The sequence below is a fragment of the Carassius carassius genome, chromosome 33, assembly GCF_963082965.1.
Source record: "Carassius carassius chromosome 33, fCarCar2.1, whole genome shotgun sequence".
In the NCBI taxonomy this organism is placed as follows: domain Eukaryota; kingdom Metazoa; phylum Chordata; class Actinopteri; order Cypriniformes; family Cyprinidae; genus Carassius; species Carassius carassius.
In genome coordinates, this window is record NC_081787.1 from 26,395,405 (window position 1) to 26,418,641 (window position 23,237).

Here is a 23,237-nt window from a genome sequence, read left to right on the forward strand (position 1 = left end):
GCTACTGCCAGAAAATGTAGATATGCTGGTTTTCTTGCAAAAAAACCTGTAAGTAACCTCAAAAAAAAAACAAAGCTGTTTGTGTTGAAATTACTTGAACAGGAGTCAGGACACTACTTGACGTGTTTTTTGTTGCACTTGTACTGCTTAAAGAAGTTCTCTCTTGGGCTATCCTAATTTTGATTTCATGATACAATTCAGTTTTATTGGTCGGTGACACCTAGTAGTCATTGTTAATTTATTTACGTACTGAAGGTAAACTAAATCTTGATTTATATTGAAGTATTGTATATTCTTTAAGTTGCATGTATAACAAGACAGTTATTGAACACTGTTAATGTTAAATAAATCTGTTATTTGATTTTCAGTTGAATTTTTTAATTTTGTTCAAAATATCGTGATGCATATCGTATCGTGAACCCAGTATCATGATACGTATCGAATCGTGAGCTGAGTGTATCGTTACACCCCTAATTAATATTTGGTTGCATAACTGATTCTTCTGTGCAATGTTCAAGTTAAGAAGCAGCTAGAACAATTGTAAACAATAGGCAATTCCCTTTAAGTGCAAACAAAGATCAAGTTAAGTCAGGTTTAAATGTGCAAGGCAAATAAGGGCAGCCTTTTAAAACTGGTATTTAGAAACATAACTTAAACTTAAATAAAATAGTCAGTCAAAAAGCCTTTAAAAAAAACACTGACCTATCATTTAGCTTATGTTCACGTTTTTCATCAGAAAGATCAAAATATCTACATTGCAAGAAAAAAAAAAAAAAAAGAACAGTAAAAAAAATCCTTAAACTGTCTGGCAAAAAGCCTTCTGAAAAACACTGAACTATTCTTTAGCTAATGTTCAAGTTTTTCTTTAGAAAAATCAAAAGATCTACATTGCAAGGGAGAAGAAGAGACCTCTGGGCATTTACAATATCCCCTGCTGTTGAAAATACCCTTTCACTGGGCACTGAGGTAGCGGGTATACACAGGTAGGTCTTTGCTAATGAAGACAGAATAGGATACCGCCCTGCATTGTCTCTCCACCACTTAAGAGGGCAAGCAGACAGAGAAACTAATGCTTCTTTGCAGTAAGAGTCAATTTCTGCCTGAATTCCACCTGTGACTTGATTACTGCTAAAAGAAGAGCCAAGGAGGTCCTCAAGGGCATGCTTCTTAAGAGGAGGCACAAAGCTTGCGCTGCTGTCGTCCAGATCTGCTGGATGTGGGCTCCTGGGCAGCACATCTTGGTCCTGGTTCATAAATGATAAAAAGACATTATATCAGCATTTTGTTACATTTTATTTGAATTCTCTCAATTTTCTCTATGGCACAGCTTTAACATTTTTTACCTGTTGTTGCATCTGTGATGCTTTGAACTTTATTCTTTCAAAGACGTCCTCTCTCTCTCCACTGCCTAGATGTTGCAAGGTCCGAAAGCGTGGATCCAAAGCACTGCTCTCCTGCATGAACTTTTCATCCTCTCCTTGGTATCTGTCAGTAAGATCCTTCAGAATGGCTCCCTTCATCTGAGCAATGGCATTTGAGTCATGATTATCTGTGGCCATGCTGTCTTGAATCATTTGTTTTAGTGGTGAAATGAGAGATATTGTTGGTTGCAACTCATCACAGAGAACAGTTGTGGCCTTTTTTATTGGTAAAAGAATCTTCACAAGATCCTCTGCATTTGCAATGTCAGATGTGTCCAAAGTGTCAATTTCACGTGACTTGTGTCTCAGTTCATCACTCAGTAGGGCTGCAGCAACAGCTTGTTGCTGTTCAAGGTAGTGCTCCACCATGTCCAGAGAGCTATTCCATCTTGTCACTACATCAATAATGAGTTTATGTACAGGGAGATTGAGTAGTTTTTGTTTGGTGGTCAGCACGGCTGTGGCTGTAGAACTGCGGTGAAAAAAACTTGCTACACGTCTGACTCTACCGAGGAGGCGGGTCACTGCGTTGACCTTTAAACCTGCTTGGGAGGCCAGGTTTAGTGTGTGCGCAAAGCACCGTATGTGAGGGGACAGTTCGGCTTCCTTTACTGCTACTTGCATGTTGCTTGCGTTGTCAGTAACAACAGCGATCCTTGTTCCAATCTTGTCCAGCCCCCACTCTTTGACTGCAGATTTAAGGACTTCAGCTATGTTTACGCCAGTGTGTGATTCGCTAAGCTGTCTAGTTTGTAAAACGTAACTCTGCATTTCCCATTCACTCGTCAAAACATGTGCCGTAATAGTGATGTAACTGTGAGTCGCTCTTGAAGTCCACCCATCAGTGGTAATAGCAATGCACTCAGACCGTTTAAGGTTCAACATGACACGTTCTTTTGTCTCACGGTAAAGAGCAGGGAACACAGTTTGACTAAAATGAGCCCGCGACGGCATTTGATACTTCGGCTCAAGCTTGGCCACTAACCTTTTAAATCCTTTGCCATCTACTGCAGAAAAGGCACGTAAATCACACGCTATGTATTCCGCGATGTACCTCGTGATTTCTTGAGCCCTTGCGCTGTTGTGTGGCATAGTTGTTGAAAATGCCTCCTTCAGGGTTTTTTGACCGGACAGGACTTTCTTTGTGAGAGAATCTGCAAACTTTTCGGGATGATGGGTCGTCAGATGACTTCGCATGTTGCTTGTGTTTCCTGTGTTGTATCGCAGTTTACTGTGGCAGTGCTTGCACATAGTCCATTGTCTGTCCACCACCTTCTCTCCTTTTGCGTTTTTTGACACGGCGAAACCAAAATGTTTCCAGACATCTGATTTAAAAGCTGCAGGGGCTGGCACAATCTCAAATTCGGGGTTGTTGTTTTCATCCTTACAAGTATCGCTGTCGGCCATGCTGGCTTGCTGTGAGCTTGTGTGGACAGCGTGCAGCGTGCAATCCTATTGGCTTAACAACGGTTGTTGTGACGACGCAGCGCAAAGGATCATGGTCTATGTAGTTAACAATGATTTGTTCCGCGGGACTGTGTTTATTCCTCTTGCTTTTTGACGGACACCTGTCCTTTTAATATTGTAACCCAACCACGACGATATCGAGACACGTTTACCACCGCGATGGCGCGATATCGTCAATATCGTTACATCCCTAGTTCTTACAAGCCCAGAGCTCCTAGTAGCTTCTGCTGTTCATCCTGTCACTGCGAGTGAAGCCTGTGAAACGTGACTCATCTGCTGTTCATCCTGTCACTGCGAGTGAAACCTGTGAAACGTGACTCATCTGCTGTTCATCCTGTCACTGCGAGTGAAACCGGTGAAACGTGACTCATCTGCTGTTCATCCTGTCACTGCGAGTGAAACCTGTGGAACGTGACTTTTTCTTCTCTGTCTCCGCTTTGTGAATAAAGCCTTGAGTTTACCCGCACCTGAATCCAGCCTGCTTTCTCTTGACAGAACAGTCTGGCCAATTATGGATTCAGCGGGATCTGATCCACTTCGCTCAGCTCTCATAAATCAGGGAGTTTTATTGGGTCAGCATGCCATCCAGCTCAACACCACCGTGCTGGATGTGGAAGTTCTCAGTGCCCGAGTCTCCGAACTCCTCACACGGGTGGACGATCTTCAGCAAGAGGCAACGAGCCGGGGTCCCGTTTCTCACACCGGTATGTCACACGAGTCCGAACCCCATGCCAACAATCCGCCGGTCTACGATGGCGATCCTAACGCCTGTCAAGCGTTTCTCTCCTAATGCTCGATGGAGTTTTCTCTGCAGCCCCGGCGTTACGCTAATGAAGAGACCAAGGTGGCTTACGTCCTTACACTCCTCTTGGGCCGTGCCCGCGAATGGGGAATCGCCGTTTGGAGATCGCGGGCTCCCTGTTGTGCCACCTTCGCGGATTTCAGTCAAGAGATGGCCAAATTGTTTGATCGCTCTGCTCAGGGTGACGAGGCGGCGGCCCAGTTATCACGACTGTCTCAGGGGAGGAGCTCCGTCACTGACTATGCTATCCAGTTCCAGACTTTAGCTGCGGCATGCGGCTGGAATGAGAGCGCGCTGCGCGCTCGTTTTCTTGAGGGGTTGGATTTCGCTATTTCGGATGAACTCGCGGCCATAGAGCTCCCGCTGGAATTGGATAGGCTCATTAGTCTCGCGCTCCGCATTGAGGGTCGTCCCAGCCGGCGCCGCAAACAACGGCAAACACCCGCCCCGTGGCGCCACCTAGAGTCCTCTTCAGCCAGTTTAGCCAGCCGACAGCCCTCGGAGGAGGAGCCCATGCAGTTGGGTCATCTACGGCTTACACCACGGCAGAAGCAGGAGTGTCTGTTGTCGGGGGCGTGTCTATACTGCGGCAAGGGAGGCCACTTCGCCCTTCAGTGCCCATTAAAGGGCCAGGGTCCACCAGTGAGGCGGAGCGTCCTGGTGGGCACGGTTCTCAGCTCAAGCTCTCCTGCAACACGCACTCAGCTGCCGTTCCAACTCTCCTTCCAGAGTCATTCACACACTGGACTCCCCCTTGTGGACTCAGGGGCTGAGGGGAACTTCCTTGATGCTGCCTCTGCTCAACGTTGGAAGATCCCGCTTGTTCCTTTGGCTAGCCCCGTTTCAGCATGGTCATTAGCTGGCCGTCCCCTTACCACCATCACCCACGTCACTACCAAGATAGACCTCCATATTGCTGGCAGTCATCATGAGCGGATTGAACTGTTTATTATTGATTCCCCTAAGGCTCCTTTAGTTCTGGGACACCCATGGTTGCACAAGCACAATCCCCACATTTATTGGGTCTATAATTCTGTTTTAGCCTGGAGTCAGTCTTGTCATGTGTCATGTTTGGGTGCTACTTTTTGTCCTGTCTCTGTGTCTTGTGCTCCTCAGGAGGATCCCTCTGACCTGACTGGGGTACAGGCGGAATACCATGATCTTCGGGCGGTCTTCAGTAAGGCCCGGGCCACCTCGCAACCTCCGCATCGCCCCTACGACTGTGCCATTGATCTCCTCCCGGGCTCTTCTCCGCCTAAGGGTCGTTTATATTCCCTTTCAGGTCCTGAGAGAGAGGCCATGGACAAGTACATACGTGAGTCACTTCAGGCTGGGCTCATCCGCCATTCCTCCTCTCCCGCTGGTGCAGGGTTTTTCTTTGTTCAGAAGAAGGACGGCTCCCTGCGCCCTTGTATTGATTACAGAGGTTTGAATGACATTACTATCAAGAACAGGTTACCTTTAATGTCTTCTGCTTTTGAATTATTACAGGGAGCTCGGGTCTTCACCAAGTTAGACCTGCGCAACGCCTACCACTTGGTGCGCATTCGGGAGGGGGATGAGTGGAAGACGGCATTTAATACCCCTTCGGGACACTACGAGTACTTGGTTCTTCCGTTTGGTCTGACCAATGCTCCAGCCGTTTTCCAGGGACTCATCAACAGCGTGTTGGGTGACATGATTAATCAATTTGTCTTTGTGTATTTGGATGATATTTTGATTTTTTCTTCTTCTCTCCAATTACACACCCAGCATGTCAGACGGGTTCTCCAGCGGTTACTAGAGAACCAGTTGTTTGTCAAGGCGGAGAAGTGCGAATTCCACGCTGAGTCTGTTACGTTCCTTGGCCAAATTATTTCTACGGAGGGGATCAAGCCTGATCCCGCTAAGATTGAAGCTGTTGCCCAGTGGCCGGTCCCTGACTCCCGGAAGGCTCTGCAGCCTTTCCTGGGTTTTGCCAACTTCTACCGGCATTACATCCGGAATTTTGGTCAGATCGCTGCACCGCTGACAGCCTTAACCTCCACTAAGGTGTCTTTCAGGTGGAACCGGGAAGCGCAGGTAGCCTTTGACATTTTAAAGTCCCGTTTTGTCTCTGCACCTATTCTGATGGTTCCAGATCCGGAGGCCCAGTTCATTGTCGAGGTTGATGCTTCTGACGTTGGGGTTGGCGCAGTTCTATCTCAGGGTTCCCTCCATGATGGGAAGGTTCATCCTTGTGCATTCTTCTCTCATCGTCTCAGCCCTGCAGAACATAACTATGACATCGGCAACAGAGAGCTACTGGCGGTACGATTGGCCTTGGGTGAGTGGCGTCATTGGTTGGAGGGGTCAGCGCAGCCCTTCTTGGTCTGGACGGATCACAAGAACCTAGAATACATCCGTTCGGCCAAGAGGCTGAGCTCGCGTCAGGCCCGCTGGGCGCTCTTCTTTGCCAGATTCAATTTCACCCTCTCGTACCGGCCGGGATCAAAGAACACCAAGCCTGATGCCCTCTCTCGCCTGTTCGGTGCTCCGGGGGGGGAGTTTGCGGCCGAGGCCATCCTTCCTGAGGGGGTGGTGGTCGGGGCTCTTTCGTGGGGTATTGAGCAGCGAGTTGAGCAGGCCGGTCGAGGGGTGCAGGTGCCGGGAGAGTGTCCGGCGGGCAGGTTGCTGGTGCCGGCTGCGCTGCGCTCTGAGGTCCTTGAGTGGGGTCACTCGTCCAGGTTAGTCTGCCATCCAGGTATTCGGAGAACGTTGTCTGCCATCCGACAGCGTTTTTGGTGGCCTACTATGGCCGCAGATGTTAGACAGTTTGTGTTGGCCTGCCCCACATGTGCCCAAAGTAAGCCTGTCAATCGCCCTCCTGATGGTCTACTGCATCCTCTCCCTATTCCTTCCCGTCCTTGGTCACACATTGCCCTTGATTTCGTCTCTGGGCTTCCTCCGTCGAAGGGAAACACTGTAGTTCTCACGGTGGTGGATCGCTTTTCCAAAGCGGTTCATTTTATTCCCCTGCCCAAGCTACCCTCCGCCCGGGAGACCGCCCAACTGGTGGTGGATCACGTCTTCCGTCTCCACGGGTTACAGGTGGATGTGGTTTCTGATAGGGGTCCCCAGTTCGTCTCCCGGTTCTGGAGGGAATTTTGTAGACAGATTTGGGCCTCTGCTAGTCTGTCATCTGGTTTTCATCCTCAGACCAATGGGCAGTGTGAGCGGGCCAACCAGGATCTAGGAAGAATGCTCCGCTGTCTAGCATCCAACAATCCAAGTTCCTGGTGTCAGCAGCTCTCCTGGGCAGAATACGCCCATAACACCCTTCCTGCGGCCGCGTCAGGTATGTCCCCTTTTGAGTGTGCTGTTGGTTATAATCCACCTCTGTTCCCATCACAGGAACCCGACGCAGCGGTTCCATCCGCCCTGGCTTTCGTCCAGCGCTGCCGTCGCACCTGGGAGAGAGTCAGGAGGATTTTGGTCCAAGCCTCTGACAGAACCAAGGCTGCAGCTGATCGTCGCCGGTCCTCTCCTCCTACCTATGTGTGTGGTCAACGGGTTTGGCTCTCTACCAAGGATCTGCCTCTCCGGGCGCCTTCTCGTAAGCTGGAACCCAGATTCATTGGGCCTTTCCGCATCACCAAGGTGGTTAGTCCGGTGGCGATCAGGCTCAAGCTCCCTCCTACTCTTGGTCAGGTTCACCCGGTGTTTCATGTTTCCAGGGTCAAGCCTGTGTTCTCTTCCCCCCTTAATCCTGCTTGCAGGCGCCCCACCCCCCCACCCCCTCGTCTTGTGGATGGATCTCCTACCTATACGGTTAAGAGATTACTCGATGAGCGGCGCCGCGGCAGGGGGTTTCAGTATCTTGTGGACTGGTAGGGGTATGGTCCAGAGGAGAGGTGTTGGGTGCCGTCCCGGGACATTCTGGACCGCTCGTTGATTGAGGACTTCCGGCGGCATCGAGGTAGGCCCCTTCCTAGAGCGCCAGGTGACGCTCCTGGGAGGGGGGGTACTGTCGGGTCTCGGGGCAAATCACCTGTCTTTTTTGGTGTGGGTGTGTGTGTGTGTTGGGATGGTTTGACAGCTCACCACGTCTGCCTGTTTGTGTTTTCCCCGCCTCCCTTGTTCCCCGTTGTTAACCGTAATTGCTCGCCACCTGTTCTCTATGTCCTTCTAATTTTTTCCCCTTTATTATTCCCTGTGTTTCTCTGTCTATTGTCAGACTGTTGTTATTCGTTCCAATAGCTCCGATCATCTAGCAGCTCTTTGTACTCACCCTGTCGTGTCTTGTCCTCAGGCTCCAGTGTGTTTAGCTTATTTCTCTGCTCTAGTTCTTACAAGCCCAGAGCTCCTAGTAGCTTCTGCTGTTCGTCCTGTCACTGCGAGTGAAGCCTGTGAAACGTGACTCATCTGCTGTTCATCCTGTCACTGCGAGTGAAACCTGTGAAACGTGACTCATCTGCTGTTCATCCTGTCACTGCGAGTGAAACCGGTGAAACGTGACTCATCTGCTGTTCATCCTGTCACTGCGAGTGAAACCTGTGGAACGTGACTCTTTCTTCTCTGTCTCCGCTTTGTGAATAAAGCCTTGAGTTTACCCGCACCTGAATCCAGCCTGCTTTCTCCTGACACAACATGGATATTAAATCACCAAGAATTAAAACTTTATCTGCAGCCAGAACTAACTTGGATATAAAATCAGCGAATTCAGTATGGTGAGCTGGTGGGCTGTATACAGTAGCTAGTACAAGCATCACAGAGGATTTATTATTAACATTTGTTTCTCTGGATAATGTTATATGAAGCACCATTATTTCAAACGAGTTATACCTGAAGTGGAAGGGCCAGATAGCCCTTCAAACGAAGATTTTTCGGGACCACACTTCAAACGAAGGGGTATGAATTATCTCACCAACATGGCTGCTACAGCGAACAAAAAGACACATAAATGTAAGCTTTTTTGGCATAAATAAAGATTTTAACGAAAATTAATCATTTGTTTTAGTTTACATTCAATTGTGAGTTCATATTAATGGTCGTGTTTCTCAAATAAATGTTTGCAAAAAATCGCTTATATTTGCTAACGTCATATTACAGACTGCATGATAGTGCCACAGCATATGTCTGATCAGGGCGATAACTGCCGTAGACATTGATGGGGGCTAATCCCCCCAATAATTAGAAATCGCTAAACCATTTTCTCAAATATTTCCTATTCAAGAGAGAGAGAGAGAGAGAGAGAGATGGAAGTTGCGTCTATTCGCGTCTGTGCGTTTATGTTTTTAGAGTGAGTTTACTTAAAAACAGCGATGGTATCCTCTCGTCGCTGGAAAATATAATCTAGCGATTCAGTATTTAAACTATTTAATAAAAGTCGTGGGGCAGCGTTGACAAGTTTATTTTCTCCTGGATGTGTGAGCTGCGCGATTTCCGATATGTGTGTGTATCAGTAAGCAGCTCATTAATACAGAACGACAATTAAAGGCTCTAATGCACACCAGCACACCAGTATATGTGTGTATTGTATGAGCTAGATGACGAATGATGGCGTGTGACGTCATGGTAGTGGTGTCCCAATCCTTAGGGGAATATTTTCTCCCCTACCCCTTGACACTCTGTTTCAAGGGATAAGGGGAAGGGGTAGGCGGAGGGGTAGGGGAAGGGGTATAAAATAGAATTGGGATTGGGCCTAAGAGTTTTCCTAAATAGCAGTAAAGGTTTTTAGCTAAGAGTTCTTTCTTAAAACCTATTCACAAAGCTGCTGAGACAAACTTTTATTAAGGAATAGACAGAAGTCGTAAGCTAAGAGTAATGGCGGTGTTGACCTCTTTGCTATGGATGATTTCAGCATACTTACAAACTATGCACACAGTGATTGGCTGATAGTCTCTTTCAAAGATTTATTCATAAAAATATTGTAGAAAGCAATATTATGTTGCTATATTGAAATAAAGGTTTTAAAATAAAAATGTTAATTGCCACATTCAAATAAAGATTTTAAAATGCAGGCTTAGTGTCACTAATTAAACAAGTAGGCTATATATTCAGCTGTCATTTGTATGCTTCTAATAAACAATTAGTCAGTATGCATTAGGACTGAAGATTTTTAGTTCATTTTAAGCATTAGTTGACTATTAGTCACACTTTTATTAATAAACCATATAAATCCTAATAATAAGCCTTTAATTGCCTACATAGCCTAATAAGCGCTCAAACGCACACAAAAAAGGCTTGCCACAGTGTACCGGCAAATATAATAATTATGAATCTGTTAGGTAAAATCAGCAAGTACACTGCATTAAGGTTTTAATTTATTTTAATGTTGTTATTTATTGTTACACTAGTGCTTTCTGTTTTCGGTTTAAGAGATGAAGTCTGCGACAGTGACTCATCTCTGCAGCACCTGTATGCATGTTTCATATGGATTACATAATGAGAGAATATTTGTTTTCTGTTTAAATTGGTTCATTTAAAAGTTTCACTCTCTATAGATATATTTTTCATATCTGTAATAAGGCAAGCATCCACAGAGTTTCGAAGTGACACGCTCATGTTCACAGAGTCCAAGACAGTGGAAAGCGGATCATGTTACCTTTAATTGATTTACAAAAGCACATAATTTTGTTGCTATTCTTAGTGCACACAAATAAACTTAGAGTCTTTACAGATACAAAAGATGCATTACTCTTATCTGTATGACCAAAAATTTTTAAGTATTTTAAGAGCAAATGTTCACAGCGGTGCCTCCATCTGTCACGCAGTAGCCCAATCAAGCTACTGTTCAGCTTTCACACTCCGCACAAACATGCACACTTTTTTCTAGACTAACATTACATTGAGCTGCCATGTAAAGTTACTACATACATATCTCAGACGGTAAGCCATTTTTTAGGTCGATGAATTTTAGGTGAGCATATAGATGTCCTGCCCAATGTACTATATTACCATTTACCAGTCGTAAAGGGTTTGTCTGTGACGGACAGTGATTTCGCCACCTCATGTGGAAATCGTGTTTTTTTTTTTCCTGCGACTAAGCAACTAATACAATTTTGGTAATATGCATATAAACAGCCTTTTAATTAGCAGAAAAATCATGGCTAATAGTAAGACATGCAAACATAAAAGTGACTTAGGAGTTATCCTCATTACTCCTAACATTTCACAAATTTAGGAACTAATTTTAGCACTAAAACACTTTGTGAAATACTCTTAGAGCAAAAATTCAGGAGTCCTAAATTTGGAACTGACACTATCTTTAAGATTTTTTCATAAATCAGCAAGTTACTTTTAGTCTTAAAATGTTTTGTGAATACAGGCCCTGATAATCAGTAAGTCAAGCTTTATCATTTGTTTATCCGTATTACATCTGTTTTTTATTTGTTGAATGTGAATTAAATTGTTACTCTTAAATTGGTTTGTATGTTTTTTTGTATTTTCTAGTTTGGGGAACAGACACAGTCTCTATACTGTGATATCTAGGTGAAAGAGTCTCTATGTGCTGAAAATTAACAGATTTCTGTGGCGTGAGGCAGGTAGCAGTTGGTCGATTTAGCCAGTCTGTCTGCTTCCTGACCTGGGCCCCAGTTAGTCAAGTGCAAACTCTAAGACTATGTGCCATATTTCTAGAGAGAAGAGCGGCAACACCCCGGGAGGGATGAAGACAATCTCTTTTCAACAGGTCTGATCTGCCCCAAAAACTCATCCAATTGTCTATGAAACGTACTCGGTTACTAACGTAACCTTGGTTCTCTCTAGAAGAGGGAACGAGTACTGCGTCTTAGCTAAGACGCTACGGGAAAAGTCTCTTTTCACGAAATACTGAAGCAAAAAATTATCCTTAATTTTGAATTTTTGTAAAGCGCATTTGCAGCAGTACACAGCCATAGGCGAGACGGCTCGCTCGCTCATTGGCTGCTCTGCGGCAACTGCACAGCCTATTGAGCGCAGGCTGATGCAACACCAGACCAATAAGGGCGCTTCGTGCCCTTCATGCCACTTCCCGCCGAAACGGGTGTGGCCCAACCCTATAGAAGGAGCTCGAAAAGGCTGCCAAATCGAGCCCCTGGCCTGCGAGAGGAGGTCCCTCCTCAACGGCACTGGCCACTGGGCGATGTCTGCTAACTGCATCAAATCTGGAAACCATGGTTGGTTCTTCCAAAAAGGTGCTACAAGCAGTATTGAACCTCTCGTTTCTCTCACCCGTTCTATCACCTGCGGAAGGAGGGAGATGGGAGGGAAAGCATAAAGCGGGCAGCACGGCCATCTCCGCGACAGCGCGCTTTCGTTCTTGGAAAAGAACGCGGGGCAGTGAGCGTTTTCGTGGGATGCGAAGAGGTCCACCTCCGCCCTGCCAAATCTCTCCCACAACAGCCGGACTGTTTGCGGGTGTAGAGACCATTCGCCCGTGGGAATGTTGTTTCTGGACAGCCTGTCTGGACCCAGATTCTGTAGCCCAGGCACATGAGTTGCGCTGAGCCCAAACCATCTTCACTTTCTAGGAAGTCCCCAGGCTTACACCTGATTGGTACCAGTCGTTTGCTGTCCAGGGTTCCAGGGCTGTAACGCAGCCCTGATCGACCTTGAGACGCAGTCGACCAGATACCCATGCTCCGCGCGGTACCCGCACTTTCAGCCAGAACTGCAGGGGGCGCATGCGGAGCAGGCCCAACTGCAGAACTGGAGATGCTGAGGCCATGAGACCCAGCATCTTCTGACATTCTCTGAGCGAAACGGTCGCGCCGCAGCGGAGAGAACTCGCTGCGCGCTGAATGCCCAACGCGCGCTGTGGTGACAGCCGCGCCATCATGGTACATGAGTCCAGAGCTATACCCAAAATCTCGTAAACATACAAGGAGCTACGGACAAGCCGAACGGCAGGACTGTAAACTGGTATGCCTGGCCCTCGAAGGCGAATCTCAAATATCGCCTGTGACTTGATGCTATCTGTATTTGAAAATACGCGTCCTTCAGATCTATTGACATGAACCAGTACCCTCTGCGAATATGTGCGAGGAGCTTCCTGGTCGTAAGCATTCTGAAACTGAGTTTCACCAATGCCTTGTTCAGCTGTCTTAGATCCAGTATGGGCCTGAGACCCCCGTCTTTCTTGGGCACTAGAAAGTATCTGCTGTACAGCCCCCACTCGCTTTGAGCTCGAGACACAGGCTGTACAGCCCCTTTGCTCAACATTTTTGATATTTCGGCCCGAAGTATGTGTGCTACTTCTGTTTTGACCGTAATTTCGACGCGCGCTAAAAAGCGTGGAGGGCGCCGAAGAAACTGTAGCGAGTAGCCTCTCTTTATAATGCCTAGCACCCAATCCGAAACCCCTGGAAGCGCTGACCATGCATCTGCATAAATGGCTAAGGGCTGGATGCGAAGCACGCTCTGTTGACTGGGCAACGGCGGCGCTTGGGTGTGCTGCACCATGGGCGTTACGCCTGTGGCATTTGAGGCGGGGAGCGTGCTGATCACAGCGGGCAGATCGCTCCTCCTCGACCCCGTCCCGGCGCTTAACCGATTGAGGGAGGGCTGAGCGGGTCCCGTGGGACTCGTGATGTCTGCGAGTAACTGTGGGCTGCAAGTGTGCACATTTACCGCTTTCGACTCGCTGTCTGCCTGGGCAGAGCGTACGTGCACGGGTTTCGTTTTTACAGAAACCACGCGCCGTGTGTGACATAGTGTTTGTGGGCACTGAGGAGTGGGCACGTTTACTATGTGGCGCGCGCGACCGACCTGAGTCGATCTTATGGGCGCGAGCCCCGCGTGCAGGGCTGTGCTTACATGTGGAGATGGGCACTGAGGAGTGTGCATCGTCACTACATTTATAGCACCATCGGCCGTGGCCGGAACACCAGAAATAACACTCTTTTCGGGAAATATCTGGGTAGCCGTGATAACAGCTTTTGTGTGCAGGCAAATGGGCACTCGTGCAGGCTTGCGCGTTGCAGAAGACGCTGAGACAGTCGCAATACTTGGAACTGCAACAGCGGCACGCTTGGGTGAGAGCTCGGCCGCAGCGGAACTCGTACACCGGGGCTTTCCTAGCAGTGCTAGGATGACTTCGGGGCTTCCGGCTTCACCGTAATCCTCTGCAGCGGCTCCCCCGTGGCGCGGGGCGATGGCTGGAAGAGCGAGAACGGGGTCTCGAGCTGCGTTGCTGACGCTGTCGCGATGAAGCAGCTGGAGGCGGTGGGTGTGACTGAGAGCTTTGTGGGGCCGGTCTAGCGTGGCTCGCTGCAGAACCGGAGCGCTTTGGCAGGAAGTGCTTAAACGCTTGTGACGCTTTCTGATCCTCGACGATTCTCTCGACAAACTCGTTGACAGACGATCCGAAGAGGCCAGCAGGAGTCAGCGGCGCATCGAGGAACGCAGCGCGCTCAGACTCTGCGATGTCCGAAAGCGTTAGCCACATATGCCTTTCAGCCACCGTAGCGGAAGCCATAACCCGTCCCATGGCCTGTGCAGCGGACTTAGTAGCGCGGAGGGAGAGATCCGAAGCACTCCTCAGATCCGCGAGACAGATCGCTTCAGGCCCCATCTCATCCAGCTTGCGGAGGAGATCGCCCTGGAAAATCTGCAGCATGGCCATGGTGTGTAGCGCAGACGCAGCCTGCCCAGCAGCAGAGAAGATCCGTGCGAGCAGCGATGATGTCATGCGGCAGGCTTTCGATGGCAACGCTGCCTTCGTCCGCCGTCCAGCAGAGGGCGGGCAAAGGTGCACTGCTATAGCCTGTTCCACCGGCGGAAGTGACTGGTAGCCTCTGTTTTTAGCATCGTCCAGTGTGGAGAATGCTGGCGAAACAGATAAACGAATTCTCGCCGAGAATGGAGTGTTCCAAGCTTTCGCCACTTCTTCGTGAAGCTCAGGAAGAAAAGGGGCGTGCTTCGAGCTGGGAGAAAGACGCTCATCTGGGAGAAAGCTACGATCCAGCCGGGAACGAGAAGGGGGCGCTGGTGCAGACCACTCGAGGCCGAGGCTCGCCGCGGCCAGCGTGAGCACTCGCATCAGCTCTTTGTCGATATCAGCCCGTCTGCTGGGCCTCTGAGCAGAAGGCGCGAGATCCGCGGAGCTCGCCCAACCCTCACTGCCCGAAGCTAGCAGAAAGAACGTGTCCTCTTCCTCCGACGCAGCCCTGAGATCCACTTCCTCGGAGGACGCGGCAGCAGACATCGGGCGCTGACCATCGGGAAGCGATGCAGGGGAGGCCGGTGAAGCGGGGAGAACTGGCGAGCTCGGTAGAGCTGGAGGCGGTTCCGGTAAACGCTGAGAGCGGCGCTTTTTACGGCGCTGCGGCGCAGCGGAGGATGCAGGCTTTGAGAAGAATGCCAGGCGAGTCCTCAGAGTCACCATCGGCAGTAGCTCGCAGTGAGGGCAGCCGTCGAGACGGCGCCGACTCCTCCGCTCCCTCAAGGATGGCAGCCGCCCCTCCACATCACGGGCGGCCGGCAGCGAGCTCGCCCGTCCCCGGCAACTCACTCCAGCCCACCGCCTCTAAGCGTCCGTGGTGGCACACTTCCTCACCTGCTGTTTTGTGTTTATTTTGTAATTAAAATCTTATTTGATTGTCTGCCGGTTCCTGCCTCCTTCTTCCCGATGATTATGAAGTTTGTACGTTGCTACAGTTGTGCTGAAGCCCAGGAGAAGGAGGGACGTGCTGCTGAAGATCCCTCGCCGCTGTGGTGAACCCGCGGTGCCATCGAGCAGGCGAGGAAGTGTGCCGCCATGGACGCTCGAGGCGGTGGGCTGGAGTGAGTTGCCGGGGAAGGGCGAGCTCGCTGCCGGCCGCCCGTGATGTGGAGGGGCGGCTGCCATCCTTGAGGGAGCGGAGGAGTCGGCGCCGTTCGCCAGGGGGCCGGAGCCTGCTGTCATCCGCCTGAACGGGGAGGAGCAGGGAACGGGGGACTCCTGCTGGCAGTGAATATTTTTTTACATCTTAATAATTACATGCTTTTCTCATTAATTAATCTAATCAACCACAAATAATTATTTATCAATATTTGCTAAGAAAAAAACTCTTAATGCCCCAAATAAACTGTCTCGAATATATTTCTAGCCTCTCCATCACATCTTGCTCTTCAAAGGGTTAGTTCACCAAAAAATGAAAATTCTCTCACCATTTACTGATCCTCTGTCATACCAGATGTTTATGACTTTCTTTCTTCATATGAACACAAAGATTTTTAGTCCATATAATACAAAGGGACAGGACCACTTCAGTAACCACACAAAGTGAACAGGACGGTCAAGATTAAAAAATTGGTATTTGTATTTTTCTTACATATGCCTATTGTTTCACTTAAGAAGACAGTGATTCATTAACAGGGGTTGCATGAGTTACTGTCATATTTATTTTGTGTATAGTTGTAACGACTGGTGAAAGGAGTGGCAGGAAGCAAGTGGGAGTTAATGGGTATTTAATAAAAATAAATGACACAGTACATAAAGACAGTAACACAGGTGATACTTGGCCGGGGATACACAGTCCGAGAAGATGCAGGTGAGTGGAGGATCCGAAGTGTTGTGATGAGTTGGCAGCAGGAGAGGGTGGCACAGGAACTGCGGGGAAGCGAGCCGAGAGGTAAGTGATGAATCCAACGGTGAGTTCCGGGGTGGGGTTCCGGTGGGGTTCCGGGGAGACAAGACAATCCAACGAAGAAACAACACAAGGAGAGCAGAACATGAGACGAGGAACTTGAAACAACGCTCTGACAAACGCAAGACAATAGACGGAAATATATAGGGAGGAGTAATGAGTGACAGCTGTTGCTGATGACAATTAGACACCCACAAGAAACAATCAGTGCTGATGTGTAACACACAGACTTCACCCACATAGTGAAAAACCCAGAGATCAAGGTTTACCAACCGTGACAGTACCCCCCACCCCCCATCTAGGAATGCCTCCTGGAGTTCCCAGATGGGCCTACCTTCTGATTGTAATCATCAATAAGGGAGTGATCCAGTATGTCCATAACAGGTACCCAACTCCTCTCCTCCGGACCGTAACCTTCCCAGTCCACCAAGTACTGGAATCCTCAAGTCCAGAATCCGATTAACTGAATAAGTTGGCTCCCCATCTACGAGAAGCGGCGGTGGGGGAACCGGGGTAGGTGGATTAATGCGTGAATAAAACACGGGCTTAATTTTGGACACATGGAAGGCGGGATGAATCCTCCTGTACGCCGGAGGTAGTTTGAGGCGGACTGTCACCGGACTAATGATATTGGTGAAAGGAAACGGGCCAATAAATCTGGGAGCTAATTTAATAGAAATGGAGCGGAGTGGAATGTTGTTAGTAGAAAGCCACACTTTTTGACCCCGGCTGCCGTCCGTGAGGGAGCGGAGGAGTCGGCGCCGTTCGCCAGGTGGCCGGAGCCTGCTGTCATCTGCCGGAACGGGGAGGAGCAGGGAACGGGGGACTCCTGCTGGCTGCCCAAAACCGGAGGAGCCGTCGCCGTCCACCGGGTGGCGGAGGAGTGTCGTGCCGTCTGCCGAGGGCCGTCCAGTTCCACTGCCAGGCACCGCGGAGGAGATCACCCAGCTGGTGGAGGGCCGAGCAGCAGTGCGTCTGGGAACTGGAATTTTTTTTTTCCTCTCTCGTCTCTGTCGCTCCTCCTTCCATCTCCTTTTCTCTCGCCTCGTCTGTCCTACCCCCAGGTTCCCGCAGGTCTCCGTGAGCGGTTCCCCCCGGAGGGAGGGGGGGAGTAGAGCGCAGTCTCAGGAGTACCCCCCGGCCTGCATCTTATCGTCCGAGGCAGCGCGTTGGGAAAGAACTGCACCTACTCCCACCTCTGATGCGTCGACCTCCACCACGAACTGCCGTGTGGGATCAGGGGCTACTAAGATGGGAGCTGAAATGAAGCGGCTTTTGAGGTTGGTAAATACAGTTTCGGCTGTATTAGACCACCTGAAAGGAGTACTGGGGGAGGTCAAGGCGATCAGAGGTGAGACTAGTTGGCTGAAATTACGAATAAAACGTTGATAAAAATTGACGAACCCCAGAAACCGCTGTAGGGCCTTAGGGAAATCTGGACTTGGCCAATCTATCACAGCCTTAACATTGTCATGATCCAAACGTATTCCCAAAAACGATATAACGATAAAACGATATACCCTAGGAAGGGAACAGACTGTGAATGGAATACGCATTTCTCCGCCTTGACAAAAAGACCATTCTCAAGAAATCGCTGGAGCACTCGTCTGACGTGTTGCACATGTTCCTGGAGAGATGAAGAAAAAATCAGTATGTCATCCAGGTAAACATATATAAACTGATCTACCATGTCTCTTAACACGTCATTAGTGAGTGCTTGGAAAACCCCTGGCGAGTTGGAGAGCCCGAACGGCATCACCAAATATTCAAGTGCCCTCCAGGGGTGTTAAAGGCGGTTTTCCACTCATCCCCCTTCCTGATGCGGACCAAATGATAAGCATTACATAAATCCAGTTTTGTGAATGTGGATGCTCCCTGTAACCTCTCGAAAGCTGAAGACATCAACGGCAAAGGATAGGTATTCTTTATTGTGATGTTGTTCAGCTCTCGGTAGTCAATACAAGGTCGCAGAGAACCATCCTTCTTACCCCACAAAAAAAGAATCCCGCCCCCGCTGGAGAAGAGGAAGGGCGGATAAACCTTGATGCCAAGGAATCAGAAATGTATTTCTCCATGGCCTCTCTCTCCGGAATAGAAAGAGAGTAAAGCTTGCCCTTAGGCGGAGAGTTACCTGGAACTAAGTCTATGGCACAGTCATAGGGACGATGCGGAGGAAGAGAAGCAGCGCGGGACTTACTGAACACTTCCTTCAGGTCCAAGTACTTTGCGGGCACGTTTGATAAAACCATGGTCTCCTCCTGAGGACAGAAACAGACACAGCAGGACAAGCAGAAACCAGACAAGACTCCTTTCAAGACAACTTTCACTCCACAAAGTGATGGTGTTGGAACCCCAATCCACTCGTGGATTGTGTTTAACCAACCAGGGATGACCTAAAACAATGGGAGCGACAGGGGAGTCCATGAGGTAAAAGGATATATTTTCGGTGTGGTTTCCTGAGGTTAGCAGAGTTATGGGTTCAGTGGTGTGAGTGACGTGTGGCAGTTCCTGGCCATTGAGTGCGGTGACATGGATAGGACGAAACACAGGAAGGACAAGAAGGTTCAGGTGACGTGCAAGGACAGTGTCAATGAAATTACCTTCGGCTCCAGAGTCCAGAAGGGCGTGACAGTTGTGAGTGTGGTTCTCCCACCGCAGTTTCACCAGAAGGAGAATTGAAGATGTGGTTTAGGACTTCCCGGCGGAGATCCCACCCGATAGTATATTTTTTGGTGATAAAATATAACTTAATCGGTGATAAAATATAACTTAATTCACACCATATTTCTGATATTATCAATCAATCTTATCAGATTAATTTGTTCACTTTTATTTTATATCCGTGAGTGCAGTACACCTGCAAAGCATTAGCACTCGCTAGCTTGTCATTAGCGTTTTCATTCGAACCTATCGCTGTTTTCTTTTCTCCTCTCCTCCCTCTCGCTCAAGTTTTTCACAAGTTCATCAAACAACCGCAGTAAGAATATTTCATTAAACACGGTGAGTAATGGCTTCTCCTGCTATTGCTATTTGCACCTCTTGCCACATGTACAGTTTATCTCTGTCGCAGATGAGGGATTCACATGTGATAAATCCTGGGAAATAGTTAGGCTGACAGAGAAGATTTCAGAATTAGAGACACGCATCCAAACTTTAATTGAGGACAGTAAGAATGTTAAGGCTCTAAATACGGCTTTGCATGCGTCTAGCTCAGGGATTCCTGTACATTGTTCGGTTCCGGCAACAGAGCCCCTGCAGCAGTGCAACTGGGTGACAGTGAGGCAGCGTAGTCGTGGGTCAAAACACTGCTCTTCTGTTCCGATCAAAGCATTAAACAGGTTCTCCCCACTCAGTGATGCACCCATTGAGAAACCTGATGAAAGTGCTCTAATTATTGGTGATTCTATTGTACAGAACGTGAATATAGAGACACCAGCCACCATAGTCAAATGTTTACGCCAGAGCGCCTGACATCTTGGCAAATTTAAAAGTGCTGGCTAATGCTAAACGTAAATACAGTAAGATTGTTATTCATGCTGGCGCTAATGATGTTTGACTTCGCCAGTCGGAGATCACTAAAAATAACATTAAAGAGGTGTGTGAACTTGCAAGCATGATGTCAGACACTGTAATATGCTCTGGTCCCCTCCCTGCTTACCGTGGTGACGAGATGCATAACAGATTGTCATCACTCAATGGCTGGATGTCTAAGTGGTGCCCACAGAATAAGATAGGTTTCATAGACAATTGGACGAGCTTTTGGGGCAGACCTCACCTGTTGAAAAGAGATGGTCTTCATCCCTCCTGGGGTGGCGCCACTCTTCTCTCTAGAAATATGGCAAATAGTCTTAGTGTTTATACTTGACTAACTGGGGCCCAGGCCAGGAAGCAGACAGACTGGCTAAACCAACCGTCTGCTAGCTGCCTCACGTCACAGAGGTCAGCTAATTCTCAGCACATATAGACTCTTTTTTGTGATTTTTTTTTTGTTTTTTTTTTTAAATAATAACATTACAAATGTTGGATGACAGCATGAATACCAATAATAAAAATAAAATAAAAAACACAAAGGACACAAGGGAGGGTAACTTAAAGGAAACATTCAAATAAACCTTGGCAGCCAATTACAACACAGAATAATGCATCATCAATTTAAAACAATTCATTTAGAGCTTGGGCTGTACTACTCCAATAGGTGACCGTTTCTATTCTAGCCCCATTAATCCTTGCAGTGCTGCGTTCTAAACAAGCAATATAATGAAAAGACAGCAGCCAGAATCTTCTAAGATCCATGTCAGGAGTGAACCATTGCTGTATAATTGTTTTTTTAGCAGCAGTGAAACCAGACATTAACAATCTTCTCTGAACTAAAGTAAAGTTGTATGAAGAATCATCATTCAACAACATAAGACAAGGGTCGAGGTCAAACTGCAACTTTGTGATATGTTTTAGTACTTGAACTACATGTTTCCAAAAGTTGGATATAACTGAACAATCCCAAAACATATGCAAAAAGGTACCTTTAGACTTATTGTTACACAGACTGCAATTAGGATTTAAAGAGAGTTTCATCAAGTATCGCTTGTATGGGGTACAATACATTTTGTATACCGTTTTGAAATGAATAAGAATGTGCGAGGGGTTTTTGGAGGTAAGACAGAGATTTGACCAAACTGTATTCCAGTCAGGACTATAGCCCAACCATGAGAGTTCTCTCTCCCACACAGCTAATACCTTCAGGGTCTTATATGAACATTCAAGTAGTTGTTTATAAATCAAGGAGACTGTGCCCTGAATTTTCCCAGTATTTTGAACCACTTTAACAATGGGTGATCATCTAAGCTAGAATTCCAAGGTACCCCGTATGCTTTCATTGCAGACCTCAACTTCAAGTACATAAAAAGGAGGTACCTGGCAAAGAATAATCTGCTTGAATATCTTGGAATGGGCGCAATCCACTACCATTGAATTTATCATCAAATGTGAACACACCTTTTAGTATAAGGCAGATCTTGAAGTCTATGGGGAAGAACACGGTTAGACTCAATGCTTCTCCAGGGTACTTTGGAGTGAGTGTCCACCCAGACACGCATGGCCCTAATTTGGAAAGCAAAGTAGTAAAGCATTAAATTAGGAAGTGCAAGACCGCCATGCAGTTTTGCACGCTGTAATACTGGAAGGCTGACTCTAGGACGCTTACCACCCCAGATGAATTTAGAGATTATTGAATTCATTTCCTTGAAATATTTTGGGGGAGGAAAACACGGGAGCATGAAAAATAAAAAGTTAACTCTAGGTAAAATGTTCATTTTAACCGTGCTGATTCTAGCTTGCATTGACATTTTAATGTTGTCCCACCTCTGTATGTCCTGCTTAATTCTCTGACTGATTTCAGAAAAATTTGTCAGATCAATCCTTGACAAAGAATCAACAATTTTAATAGCAAGATAGGTGCATGAATTAGCAAAGACAAGGCCACTAGGTAGAGATGCTGCTTTAGTAACGCTATTAACTGCCATTAAGGATGACTTATCCCAGTTTATTTTATAACCAGACATAGTGCTAAAGGAGTTAAACAAACGCAAAACTTCTGGTAGAGAGGTATTTAAGTCTGAAAGATAAAGCATAATGTCATCGGCATATAATGATATGTGGTGATGTGAGTTGTTAATAGTTATAGGTGTTACTGTTTGGCTTTGTCTAAGAGCTTGTGCAAGAGGTTCTAGTGAGAGTGCAAATAAAATTGGTGACAAGGGACAACCTTGCCGACAGCCTCTTTGAAGTAAGAAAGGTTGTGATTGACAGAAACCTGTTGATACGGAAGCAGAAGGACATTTATATAACAATCGTATAATATTTAGGAACTTAGAGCCAAATCCAAAACGCTCCAGAACAGCCCACAGATAATCCCATTCAAGTCTATCAAATGCTTTGAGAGCGTCCAGAGAGAAAATGGCAGAAGTAGCATTAGTGGTCTGAGCGTAATCAATAATGTGTAATAGTCGGCGCATGTTATCCGATGCTAAACGGCCCTTCAAGAAGCCAGTCTGGTCATAGTGAATCAGATTGTCAATATATGGTTCCAATTTTAAAACCAATGCCTTGGCTAGGATCTTGACGTCGGCTGATATCAGAGATATTGGACGATAACTAGAACAACTGAGTGGATCTTTGTCTTTTTTAAGCAAAAGGGTAATGATGGCAACATTTTGATCTCTATGACGTGTACCATGATCGATGGCATAATTCATGGACTTCAGATTTAGGGGGCCCACAATATCCCAGATAGCTAGATAGAACTCCAGAGGAATTCCATCAGGGCCGGGAGATTTACCTTTCTGCAACAATTTAGCTGCATTGTGGAGTTCCTCCAGTGTTAGAGGAGCATCCAGTAATTCTTGAGCAGATATTGGTAAAGTGGGAAGATTCAGGTGACTGAGAAAATCACTACATTCTCCTCTGTCAAGGCAGACCTCAGAAGAATACAACGTAGAGTAGAATGACCTAACTCATCATTAACAGCCTTTGGGTCCGTAGTAATTTCACCAGAGTCAGTTTTAATAACATCAATGATGGCTTTAGATTCACACTCTTTGAGTTTCAGTGCAAGCAATCTGCTAGGCCTATCTGCATTAAAATAGTATTTTTGCTTTGTTCTATGAATGATAAACTCAGCTTTAGATATAGATAGAAAAGTATATTCTGCTTTCAATAAAAATAGCTCCTGATTAAGCTTATCGGAAAAAGCACTGGCCTGTTGACCATCTAGATCATTGATCTTTTTTTCTAGCTCCTCAAACCGTTTATTCCTAGAGGCCTTGACTTTGGCAGAGTATGAAATGCAATAACCCCTTAAAAAGCATTTTGTAACTTCCCACAGAGTCTGTGGATTATGGCAGTGGGAATTAATTTCCAAAAAAATAATTAATTCTTGTCTAAGTTGATCTAGGAAGGAGATGTCATTTAATAATGTAATAT

General features: G+C 47.2%; 1 protein-coding gene across 1 annotated transcript; it reads right to left on the reverse strand.

The window, feature by feature from the left end:
• Positions 1-578: 578 nt before the first annotated feature.
• LOC132114342 (E3 SUMO-protein ligase ZBED1-like) lies at positions 579-2,844 on the reverse strand. The gene is made up of 2 exons (XM_059522453.1): positions 1,344-2,844; positions 579-1,244 (listed from the first exon to the last, which is right to left on the reverse strand). The coding sequence occupies exons 1-2, from the start codon at positions 2,826-2,828 to the stop codon at positions 843-845; spliced, it is 1,887 nt and encodes a 628-aa protein (XP_059378436.1). The 5' UTR covers positions 2,829-2,844; the 3' UTR covers positions 579-842.
• Positions 2,845-23,237: the final 20,393 nt, after the last annotated feature.